This window comes from Mobula hypostoma, chromosome 1 (genome assembly GCF_963921235.1).
Source record: "Mobula hypostoma chromosome 1, sMobHyp1.1, whole genome shotgun sequence".
NCBI lineage: Eukaryota > Metazoa > Chordata > Chondrichthyes > Myliobatiformes > Myliobatidae > Mobula > Mobula hypostoma.
The window spans coordinates 143,276,141-143,289,328 of NC_086097.1; the positions used below are offsets into that span (position 1 = coordinate 143,276,141).

General features: G+C 41.9%; 1 protein-coding gene across 3 annotated transcripts in view; it reads left to right on the forward strand.

Annotated features, from left to right (window-relative positions):
* ccdc12 (coiled-coil domain containing 12) overlaps positions 1-9,120 on the forward strand; it is a 90,282-nt gene extending 81,162 nt beyond the window's left edge. For 2 of the 3 annotated variants that reach the window (XM_063057270.1, XM_063057277.1), the window contains exons 5-7: positions 3,056-3,090; positions 3,253-3,329; positions 8,582-9,120. In XM_063057270.1, the coding sequence (XP_062913340.1) occupies positions 3,056-3,090; positions 3,253-3,329; positions 8,582-8,661 (192 nt within the window). In that variant the 3' untranslated portion in view covers positions 8,662-9,120. The remainder of the gene's footprint in view (positions 1-3,055; positions 3,091-3,252; positions 3,330-8,581) is intronic. The other variant, XR_010019082.1, reaches the window with a different exon arrangement.
* The last annotated feature ends 4,068 nt before the right edge of the window (positions 9,121-13,188 follow it).

The following is a 13,188-nucleotide window of genomic DNA, read 5'->3' on the forward strand; positions in this document are numbered from 1 at the left end:
CTCCATTTCTGATCCCACTATGAGGACTGGTATGTGTTCCTTTGTCTTACCCTTCCTAAAGTCCACAATCAGCTCTTTCGTCTTACTGATGTTGAGTGCCAGGTTGTTGCTGTGGTACCACTCCACTAGTTGGCATATCTCACTCCTGTATGCCCTCTCATCACCACCTCAGATTCTACCAACAATGGTTGTATCGTTAGCCAATTTATAGATGGTAGTTGAACTATGCCTAGTCACACAGTCATGTGTATATAGAGAGTAGAGCAGTGGGCTAAGCACACATCCCTGAGGTGCGCCAGTGTTGATCGTCAGCGAGGAGGGTATGTTATTGTCATATCTAGCCTTCTGGTTAGGAAGTTGAGGATCCAATTGCAGAAGGAGTTACAGCGGCCCAGGTTCTGCAACTTCTCAATCAGGATTGTGGGAATGATAGTATTAAATGCTGAGCTACAGTCGATGAACAGCATCCTGACATAGGTGTTTGTGTTGTCCAGGTGGTCTAAAGTTGTGTGGACAGCCATTGAGATTGCGTCTGCCATTGACCTATTGTGACGATAGGCAGTTGCAATGATACCAGTGTAGGCTGTTCCATATAGTCATTAAAAAAAAAAGGCAGGCATAGCTGGGACCCATGCGAGTGCCCATGGCTACACCTTTTGTTTGAAGAAAGTGGGAGGAACTGAAGGAGAAATTATTGAGAGTGAGGACCAGTTCTTGCCAGATGGAGGAGAGTGGTGGTGGAGGGGAACTGGTTGGCTCTGGTGTTCAGAAAGAAACAGAGTTTTGAGGCCTGATCGAATTCCTAGCTCTTAAGATAGATACTTTATTGATCCCAAAGGAAATTAATGTCACTGTAGCATTACAAGTGCATAGACATACAAATGGTAGAAGAGAAGAAAGAAAGAGTAAAAAATGTTACCTCAACCAGTCTAACAGGAGGGGGTCATCACTTCCCTGGCTACAGGTTGACTCATTATATCGCCTAACTGGTTGGCTCTGGTGTCCAGAAAGAAACAGAGAGTTTTGAGGCCTGATCAAAATACACTTATAGCCATGTCTGACACACAGCTCTGAAGCAGCACAAACTGTGGTCTGCCAGTCAGACAGTCCATTATCCAGGATATAATGAAAGTGCCAACCTGCATTGAACAGAACTTTTCCCCTAGCAATGGGGGCTGTGTGGTATCGAAGGCACTTGAGAAATTGAAAAACATGATCCTCACAGTGCTGCCGTGGCTTGCTCAGGTTCTGTTCAGCAGGCAGATGACTGCATCGTCAACTCCAATGTGATTCTGGTAGACAAACTACAGGGGATTGAGGGTTGATCTGACCAGGGATCAGAGGTGAGCCAGGACCAACCTCTCGTGGGTATTCATGTTGTGAGAGGTCAGGGCCACTGAACGGTAGTCATTCAAGGTTTTTGTTTGGCCCTTCTTGGTTACTGGGTCCACACCTGATGTTTTCCACACAGCCGGGACCATTTCCAAGCTGAAATTCAGATTGAAAATGCTCTGGAGAACTCCACACAGCTGCTCAGCACACTCCTTCAGCACCTTGGGGTTCACATCATCTGGTCCCAATGCTTTGCCATGTCTGAGTTTCCCCAGAGCCCTTCTCTCCTGTTCATAGTTCACCCCTCCCCCATGGTTTCACCTATCACCTGCTTCTTTGTATTTCTTCCTCCCCCCTGCCCCCCCCTACCCTCTGTTCACCTTACTCATCTTTTTTTCTCCTGTTCTGCTGAAGGGTCTTGGCCTGAAACATCAACTGTTTACTTGTTTCCATAGTTGCTGCTCGGCCTGCTGAGTTCCTCCAGCATTTTGTGTGTGGTGCTTGAATATGAGTGAGTTAGGATAGTGCCCTGGGGAACTTGTGCAGTAATATTCTGGGTCTGGATTGATGAACCTTTGAGAATTACAGCTATTTTACAATGTTATACTCGGTCTGTCCTTTAGATTCCTTTACCAACCATTCACTGTACAAGACCAATCATACTTAACTATTAAACTTACTTTTTCTATTCTGTATTTGCTCCATAATCAGTCCTCCACCCATTACAGCCGGTTTCTTAAGCTCATTTTAGGAAACAACTTGCTGTGCAGTACCTTACAGAAAATAATGTGATTTCTCCTTGCCTAATTTGGTTGCATTCCCTAAAATATATTATATATATATATATATTTATACACACACACACACACACACACACACACACACTGTTTTATATATATATATATATTTCCTTCCTTCCTTCCTCCCCACATTTATAAAATATTCTAATATTTTCCTTACTACTCATGGCAATCCATTTCCCTGTTTTTTCACCTCCTTTCTTGAATATCTACTACCTTGTCATAATGGTAATGGTATAATGGAGAAAGACAATTGACAGACTGTCCTGCTCCCTCTACTTTTCAGCATGGTTTTGGTGATTAGATTAGATTATGAGGACACTCAGTCCTCGTTTATTGTAACTTAGAAATGCATGCGTTAAAAAATGATACAATGTTCCTCCAGTGATATCACAAAAAAAACAGGACAAACCAAAGACTAACACTGACAAAACTACATAATTATAACATATAAATACAGCAGTGCAAAACAATACCATAATTTGATGAAGAGCAGACCATGGGCACTGTAAAAAAAAAATAAATCTTAAGTCTCGATCGACTCCGATAGTCCCCAATAGCAGGCGGCAAAAAGGAAGAAACTCCCTGCCATAAACCTCCAGGCACCGACAACTGCCGATGCATTGGAAGCACCCGACAGCCGACACTGAGTCCGTCCAAAATCTTTGAGCCTCCAAGCAGCCCCTCCGATACAGCCTCCTGAGCATCATCCTCTGCCGAGCGCCTTCGACCTCGTCCCGGCCGCCGAAACAAGCAAAGCAGAGGATTCGGAGGCCTTCTCCGGAGATTCCGGACCACTCAGTAGGAGCGGCAGCGAAGCGGGCATTTCAAAAGTTTCTCCAGATGTCCCTCCATAATCTCATGTGGGATTACAGAATTCCCACGTTGTAATCTGATTAATGTTTTATTTTTTAACTTTGTAGGACTTGGTGAACCTTGCCCCCAGGAAGCCTGACTGGTATGTGACTGACTTTATTAAATCAAGATGTTATTTGCAAAGAAATTTATTCAATTTGTTTCTAATTTTGTCTATTTATTCTACCACTCCCTTGTTGATGCCAATCTTTCCGCAATTGCCAAGAAAGATTTTGGAATGCTAAAGAATGTGTTTTTTTTTCAGGGATCTGAAAAGGGATGTGGCAAAAAAACTAGAAAAGCTAGAGAAGAGAACACAGAGAGCAATAGCAGAACTAATCCGTAAGTAATTACTGAAGGGAAATTGCAGGTACTTCGACGTAAAAAAGTATTTGAGTAAATTAACTAGCAGTGTGATGTTTGAAGGCGTTCAAGTAAGTGATGGCAATTACAAAAGGAAATTAATAGAACTGAGGTGATTAGTTTTCCATGGTAACAGCTTCAGATAAATCAGAAATTAAAAATCAACAAGTTCTACATACGAAGGGTAGTCCATAACAGCACCATCACCCAAAGAGAAATAGTCAAAGACTTTGAAGATTGGGACCAGTTGTGGTTATGATCTGAGTTAGTGCAGCAAACTCGAGACCTATCTCGTTCAGCATATCTCAGGAATTGTTTGACGTTTATATAAAATTAAATAAAGGCAATGGACTGATAATGCAATGCAATGAAATAGTTCATTGGAGAGAAGGGTATCTTAACCGCGACAGAATGGGTCAAATACATCTCATTCCCATTCTTGTTTTCACGGAAAGTTTTAGTGATGCAGGCAGACAGTACAGGATTCACCTGTGGCCATTCCTCTTAGCAATGTGTGCTGCTTTGGATACAACTGGAGATTCTGTGGCTGCAAAAGAGCTGCCAGGATGGTGTGGTGCCTCCTGGGTGCGAGACTGAGGATGTCTCCGAGCAGCCGCAGAACATTCTCAAGGTGAAGGGTGAGCACCCAGAGGTTGTGGTGCGCATCAGCACCCCTGACATGGATAGAAGTAGTCTGCTTTTCTACCTCCTTCTTCACTCCCACATTGAGCATAGGAAGTTGGCTGTCAGAGATACCAGGACATGAAGTGGAGAGATTGAAAAGAAGATACAGTGCTCACTTAATTTCTTATATCTGTACACCTTGATGCAAATATCTAATCAATCATGTGTCAAAACAATGTATAAAGCTTGCAGTCATGGTCAAGAGGTTCAATTGTTGTTCAAACCAACTGGGGAAGAATGTGATCTAAGTGACTTCATCTGTGGAACAGTGTTAGTGTCAGGCAGGGTGGTTTGAGTATCTCAGAAACTGATGATCTCCTGGGATTTTTACATACAACAATCTCTAGAGTTTACAGAGAATGGTGCAATAAACAAAAAAACATCCAGTGAGCGGCAGTTCTGTGGGAAAAATCGCCTTGTCAGTGAAAAGGGTCAAAGGAGAATGGCCAGATTGGTCAAGTCAACAGGAAGGTGACAGTAACTCAAGTAAGCACATATTACAACAGTGGTGTGCAGAAGAGCATATCCGAACACATGCACATTAATCCTTGAAGTGGATGGGCTACAGCATCAGAAGACCACGAGCATATATAGTGTCCACTTTATTAGGTACAGGTGGTATCTAATAAAGTGGCCACTGAATATTGATATCATGACCAGTAAACCTAAGGAGGGACAGGCAGAACAGGGTAATAGACATAGTATGGAAGAGTTTAAGTGTGCTTATCTTAATGCTAGGCATTTTTAAAGTAAGGGGAAGGGAGAGGGAGGACTGGATGCTCAATGTTCAAACTTTCCAAAAAGATAGGGAAGTAAAAGAGAGAGGTGAGTTGCACCATTAATCAAGGGAAATTGCCCAGCTGCGCTTGGGAGACATAATGTAGGGCTTAGTCACTGAGTATATCTGTGGAACTCAAAAATAAGAAAAGTACAAAACACTTTGGGGCTATACTTCAGAACCTTCCCGTTCCCCCTCCCCCTCCCCCATGCCAAAAGCCACGGGAGTATTAAAGAACAGATATGCAGGCAGTTTACAGATGTATAAACAACAGGTATTGCCATGGGTGATTTCAACTTGCTCATTATTGCCTGCAACCTCCTTAATGTAAGAGGTTAGATGGAGAAGAAATGGTGAGGTGCATCGAGAAGGATTCTTAAATTGTCCAATGGGAGGAGGAGCCATACTGGATCTGGTGTGGGCAATTGAGCCTGGTCACGTGACTGACCTCTCAGTGGGAGAACAATAAGGAAATAGTAATCACAATTCCTAAAGTTTTAAGATCGCTTTAAGTAAAGATGATCACGGACCTCGAAGGAAAAAAAAAATTGGAGCAGGGCAAATTATAAGATTATTAGGCAGGAACTAGGGAGAATTGGGAGCATCTGTTTTTGGGCATTCATAATTGACATGTGGAGGGTGTTTAACTTGCATGGAGGACAGGACCACAGTAAGAAGGAAGGACAAGGATGGCAACGTAAGGGAACCTTGGATATTGAGAGAAGTGTTGAATTTAGTTGAGAAGAAAAAGGAAGCATTTGAAGGTTTAGGAATTTAAAATCAGACAGTTCTTGAAGATTATAGAGAAATGGACTTAAAGGGAATTAGGAAGGCCAGAAGGGTTCATGAGAAGACCTTGCAGGAAGGATTAAACTAAATCCCAAAGCATTCTATACATCAAGAGCAAGAGGATAACCAGGGAATGGGTAAATCCAATCAAGGATAAAGAAAGGAACATCCGCTTGGAGTCAGAATGTGAGTGAGGTCCTACATGTGCTATTTGACCACAAGTCCCTACAAAGGATTACAAGGACTGCTGAGAGGATCATCTGGGTCTCCCTTCCACCCATTATAGATATTTAACAGGAGCGCTGTGTATGCAAGGCCCTTAGCATTGTCAATGATTTCTCACATCTATCCAACAATCTTACTTGACTCTCTACCACCAGGCAGGAGGTACGTAGCATTAGGACAAGAACTGTGTTAGGATGGAAAGCAGGTTCTTCTCTCCCCCCTGCCCAGGTTGTAAGACTACTGAACTCTCTGCCACCACATATGAATCGCCTCATATGGTCTCATCGTGTATGAAAGGACAGTAGCATTATACGGTTTACTTTTTAAAGTTGCAATATCTACATATTATTTGTTAATTTTGATAATATTACTTTTGATGATACTGAATTTGAAGTACTTGATTTACCAAAAAGGATGTGGGAGATAGTGTAATCAGTGTGGAGTGTGGTAATAATGCTAGAGCATTTCGAAATAACGGAAATGAGGTAGTGTTCAAAGTTCAAAATAAACTTATTATCTAAGTACATATATATCATCATATACAATCCTGAGATTTGTTTTCTTGCAGGCAGTCAGTAAATCCAAGAACCATAACAAAATCAATGAAAGACTTCTCCCAACAAAGTGGACAAACAATCAATATGCAAAAGACAACAAACTGTGCAAACACAAGGGGAAAAAAATAGTAATATAAAGTAAATAAACAATAAATATCGAGAACATGAGATGAAGAGTTCTTGAATGAGTCCATAGGTTGTAGAACAGTTCAGTGTTGGGCCTCATAAAGAATGTTAAGGTGGGTAAGGCCCCAGCACCTCTTGGGGATGTATACCCCAGGTTATTGAGAGACTTTGATCAACATCTTTGTCCTCTCTAACCACAAGTAGGGTTCCAAAGGGCTGGTGAGTTGCTCATGCTGCTTTGTCATTCAAGAAGGGAAATGGTGATAATACTGTAAAATATAGATTGGTGAGTCTCAAGTTAATGGTAGGGATGCTATCGGAGAGGAGTTTTGGGCATAGGATAGGAACATTTTGGAAAATCATGACCAAATTATGAACAATCAGCTTGGTTTTGTACATGACCTATCTTATTAATTTGATTGAAAAACGCTTTATTCTGCACTTTGTTTTGGTACTACCTTGTATACTGTAGTATGAACTGATCTGTTTCAACAGCATACAAGGCAAGTTTTTCCACAGTATCTTCGTACATGTGATAAAAATAAACCAATTTACCAAATGACATTGAATTGCATAATTATCAGTAAATATCTCCACTTTTAATCTTGTGGAAGGAAAGTCATTCATGAAGCAACACAAGATGGTTGCTTAGGACGCTGTCCTGAGGAACTTCTACAGTGATCTCCTAAGGAAAGAATGTTTGTCCTCTCAGCCACATCATCTTCTTTGTGGGAAATATAGTTCTAGCCACTGAAATATTTTCACTTTATCCATTTTATCAAGACACTGATGCCACACTCAAAAATTTATTTGTTGTCATGGGCAGTCACTATCACATTACCTCTAGAATTCAGGCTTTCAGTTGATATTTTGACTAATGCAGAGCAAAATGATCCTTGTAGAAACCAAACTGGACAAGTGATAGGTTATTGATGAGTAGCAGCAGTAATTGCACCTTCTGCCTCTGAATGTAGACTATTTGGACAGTCATTTAGTCAGACTGAATTTGTCTTGCTTTTTGTGAGCAGGTTATATGTGAACTATGTTCTACTTTATCAGGTTGATATCAGTGTTTTAATAGCACTGTAGGGTCTTGGACAAAAGAACTGCATTCCAGAGCTAGCTGTACCTCTAACCAAGTCCAGTCTAGGACATACCTCCTCCCACCAGTATACCACTAGGCTGTCACATTTGGTATGTCTGTTCTGCTGTAGAGCAATATGTACCTAAGAATTATGACAATTGGGTCTGGCACATTTTTGGATAAAATTCTGAGAACTGCTTACGGCTTGGAATTGACAGGTCTGAGGGACTGCTTTCCCATTTCAGGCCATCAGTCCCCAGATGTTTGCGAGGTGGACTTTGCAAGGTTGCCTGGACAGCACATTGCTATATTCATGGCAAGTGATCAGTCCAGTTCTATTCTTTTTCTATATGTACATAGGGCTATTGCTGCAATTGAGTGACATGCTCTGCTGCTGCAAGAGGGCATTTAATAATCAACTGCATGGGTGGGTCCATATTGGCCAGAGCTTGTAAGGATAGCAGGGGTCTTTTCTAATTGATGAAGGAAATCCAGATCATCACTATTGAAACCAGTCCCCCCCACCCCCCGCCAATTTAACTGAAATTAAATTCCACACCTGCTGTGCAGGGAACTGAACATGAATCTTTGAATTGTCCAGGTCTCTGAATTACTAGTATAGTGATTTATATTACCAGTCAGACAGCTTAACTACTAATCTTGAGTATAAATACCATTTGACAGATTATAATTTTGTTTTGATTGTTTCTCTCTGCGGTTTGTGGTGCATATTGGGCTGCAACCTTGCTGTTTCTTTAGCATTTGTCCATTTTTTACGAGGCTGAGTTGCTTGCTCGATGCTCAAATCAGCACAGATGAAAAGTGTGCAAAGAGCTGGCTGGATTTGAACCCAAGACCACTTGCCTCGAGGTCTGGTGCGAATGCCACTACATCACCGGCTGGCTAATATGTTTGTTTGCCTTAAGCTAATTCTTAGATTTGGATATATTATTGAGTGATGTTAATTTAGATAATTTATTTCCCACAGGTGAGAAACTAAAAGGCAATGAAGATGACCTAGCATCTGCAGTTGGAGCAGTAAAACAGGAGGATTATGACTCTGAGTGACTCCTGGTCCTCTGGTGGACAGTAATTTTGGGTCAGCCACAAGCTAGTTAACTTCAGGGTATAGGTACATGCACGCCATTTTATGTCCCCTGTTAACCTTCTCTTTGAAGAGAAAATGCCAATGTATCAGATCAGGGTTGAAGCACATTGAAAAGGTGGCCTTCATTCCACCTTACAGGCAGGACTCTGCTCTCTACTTTGACTTCTGGCTGCTGATGTAATGATCCCATTGTCTCTGTTGCCACTGTACCATATACTGATCTGCAACGAACTTCCATCTTCAATTCAAATGTCTTGTTATTATGCTAATTTTAAATTTAATTATGGATGTTTATTTTTCTATGATATTGATTGTAATACATCTTCGCTAGATCACCTGTCATTTCATTTCCAGGTCAGAGCCCAGGTTTGTTCTTTAAAAATCAGCCCTTCTGAAATAAAGGTCATTGTTTTTACTCATTTGCTTTGTTTTCCCTGTGCCTTAATGTTTAAAAATTGATTGCAGTGTTCAGCATGGTCTAACTAGCTCATTGTGCAGTTAGCACAATAATGCTGGAGGAACTCAGCAGGTCCAGCGGCATCTATGGAGAGGAATAAACAGTTGATGCTTCAGGCTGAGGCCCTTCATCAGGATTGGAACAGAAGGGGGGGGGAGAAGAGCAAGAAGAAGAAAGTGGGGTGGTAAGAAGGAGTACAAGCTGGCAAGTGATTGGTGAAGCCAGATGTGAAAAATGGTGGGTGGGGTAGGTGGTGAAAGGAGAAACAGGGTGATGGGTGGAAAGGGTAAAGGGCCGAAGAAGGAAAATGGACCATGGGTGAAAGGGGAGGAAGAGGGGCCCCAGAGGGAGGTGATGGGCAGGTGAGGAGAAGAGAATGGGGTAGGTGGGGAGTCAGAATGTGAATTGGAAAAAGAGAGAAGGAGAGGGTGTAGAAGTACCAGAAGTTAGATAAATCAATGTTCATGCTGTCAAGTTGGGGGATACCCAGATGGAATACAAGGTGTAGCTCCAACTTGAGAGTGGCCTCATCAGGGCAGCAGAGGAGGCCACCATTGGTTGTCGGAATGGGAAGGGGCAGTGGAATTAAAATGGTTAGACCATAGACATAGGAGGAGAATTAGGCCATTGAGCCCATGAAGTCTGCTCTGCCATTCCATTATGGCTGATCCTGGATCCCACTCAACCCTATACACCTGCCTTCCCGCCATGTCCTTTGATGCCCTGACCAATCAGGAAACTACCAACTTCCACCTTAAATTACCCAAGGACTTGGCCTCCACCACGGTCTGTGGCAGAGCATTCCAGAGATTTACTACTCTCGATAAAAATATTCCTCCTTACCTCTGTACTAAAGGGTCACCCCTCAATTTTGATGCTGTGCTCTCTAGTTCTGGACACCCCGCCACAGGAAACATCCTCTTTATATCCGCCTTATCAAGTCTTTTCAACATTCGGTTGGTTTCAATGAGATCCCCACACATTCTTCTAAATTCCAGTGAGTACAGGCCCAAAGCTGCCAAATGCTCCTAATATGTTAACCCCCTCTGGACTGTCTCCAAAGACAACACATCCTTTCTGAGATATTTGGTTGGCCAAATGTGTTTGACAATGCAGTTCACAAGCTATGTCGGGTCTCACTGATGAGAAGCACCAGGACATTTTGTGTGTATTAGTCTGGATTTCCAGTATTGCAGAATCTCTTGTATTTATCAGTATGCAGTTGTTTTTGGAGTGGTGCCTCCTCATGTCTTTCATCACAGACTGGTGGATTGCCTATAGTTGGCTTTAAGGGAAGGAACCAAGAGTGCTCAGACCTGGAGCCTCCCCAAAACAATTTATAAAATGTATTCACTTTGTCACAATCTCTGCTTTTGGCTCACTTGATCCTTTAGTGAATTTCATTAAATTGCTGTGATTTGGTGTGATTAGGTGAATTTGGAGGAAAAAGCGTGGCTGTAAGGTTGTATAAGAAGCAGAGACCAGAGTTGTGATTAAGATTTAAGAGGACTGTCAGTATGAGGTTAAAACTCAATAATTGTAAAGCATAATTCTCTCCACAGGCTTCAAACCTAAATCTAGACTTGTTCAATAAGTGTTAATAAAATGTAAGTTTGCAAAGCATCATAACCTGTACAAAATGTATATTGTAAGTACTTGGCATTCAAGATGTAGTAAATTTTACGAGACATTGGCTTTGTGGGAGAAGGCAGAGTGTGGTAGTAGATGGTTGCCTCTCTGACTTGGAGGCCTGTGACTAGAGGAGTGCTGCAGGGATTGGTGTTGGGTTCGTTATTGTTTGTCATCTATATCAATGATCTGGATGATAATGTGGTTAACTGGATCAGCAAGTAAGCAGATGACACCAAGATTGTGGATGTAGTGGACACTGAGGAAGACTATCAGAGCTTGCAGTGGTATCTAGACCAGATGGAAAAATGGCAGATGGAATTTAATGGAGACAAGTGTCAAGTGTTGCAATTCAATAGGGCCAACCAGGGTAAGTCTTGAGCAGTGAACACTAGGGCACTGAAGAGTGCCGTAGAACAAAGGGATCTGGGAAGACAGGTCCACAATTCATTCAAAGTGGTGGCACAGATAGATGGGGTTGAAAATTGGCATATTGGCCTTCATGAGTACAGGAAATGGGATGTTATGTTGAAGTTGTATAAGACATTGGTGAGGCCTAATATGGAATATTATGTGCTGTTTAGGTGACCTACCTGTAGGAATGAAATATTTAAGGTTGAAAGAGTACAGAGAAAATTTTCTAGGATGCTGCCAGGACTGGAGGACTTGGGTTGTAAAGAAAGATTGAATAGGTTAGGACTTTATTCCTTGGAACGTAGGAAATTGAGGGGAGATTTGATCGAGGTATACAAAATAATAAGGGGTATAGATGGGGTAAATGCAAGCAGGCTTTTTCCTCTAAGGTTCATGGCTTAAGGGTGAAAGGTGAAAAGTGTAAGGGGAACATGAGGGGAAACTTCAGTCAAAGGGTGATGAGTGTATGGATTGAGCTGCCAGCACAAGTGGTGCATGCAAGCTCGATTTCAACGTTTGGATAGGTATTTGGATGGTGAGGGTATGAAGGGTCATGGTCCGGGTGCAGGTCAATAGGAGTAAGCAGTTCAAATGGTTTAGCACGGACTACTTGGGTCAAAGGGCCTGTTTCTGTGCTCTACTGGTAAGGCATAGACTCATAGAAAAGTAGTGTCTGAATGACCAGAGATGAGTGAAATATTCCTTTCAGGTAATGTGTCAAATGATTATGTTTAAGAATGGTTTTTTTTAAAAGCTAAGCATTTCTTATCCTACAGACCAAAATATCTTCTCTGTGGTTTATCCCAATATTTGAAGGTTTGTGTGTGTGTGTGTGTCTGACCCCCTCCCCCCACCTTCCATTTCGCTGTAGAGTGCAATTCGAATTGCTTGAAAGTTGATATTCCGGAAAAGGCAACTCTGTGATTGCCACTAGATCTACACCCTAAACATTCATTTCCTCCTGCACATTGTACGTGCAGTGATTCAAAAAAGACAGCTCACCAACACCCTCTTATGGTCTCGTGAGAAAATCTGCAGATGCTGGAAATCCAAAGCAACAACAAAATGCTGGGAGAACTCAGCAGGTCAGGCAACGTCTATAGAAGAGAGGTGAACAGTCAACATTTTGGGCTGAGACCTTTCATCAGGACTGTTTAACCATATTTATAAACGAATAAGAAAATGTCCAATTCGAGAGGATTATACAGTCTATCTGACACAGAAGATGCATTTTTGTGCGTAGAGCAGTGCGGAGATGTTGTGCTCCAGTTTCCGTTACAACAAGAGAGCTGCAGGAGGAGGTCATGGATTCGGGCTGCATCAGTGGAGGCTGAGGCAGGGTCGATGTTTCAGGTGGAGATCCTGAATCAGAAAGGTGCTTACCCTTTAAAGAAACTGATAAGCTCAGCGGTCAGGACTGAATCAGGGTCTCGAACGAAATGTGGGCTATTCCTTTTCCTCAAAGTATACTGTTAGTTCAGTAGCGTTCCTCCTGCAGTTTATCTCCCCTTTCAGATTTCAATACCTTTCGACCATCTGGAGTTAGGCTGGTTTTTCAACTCGATCGTCTTCAAACAATTCCTGAATATACTCAGTCCATCTGTTCATAATCTCATCTTTTTCCATGATAATGGTACCGTCCTTTGCTTTCAAACATCTACCCGAAGAACAGAGGAGCTTTTTACCAGTGATATTCTTGATTTGTTGATGTAACCTTTTTGGATCAGTAATAGGGATTCTTTCTATTTGGTCACATTCCTGGTTTAACCATTCTTCTTTGGCTTTTTGACATAAGCTTTTAACTTTTTTATCTAAGGACTTATATTCTATAGGATTTGCTTTCTTCCGTCTCCTGTCTTCCATTAGATTTTTGATTTCATCTGTCATCCATTTATTCTTTGTGTTTTTTTCTTTTTTAGGAATCACTGACTTTGCTGATTCTACCAAGCCATCCTTTGGAGAGTTAAACTTAATTTCTTCATGATTG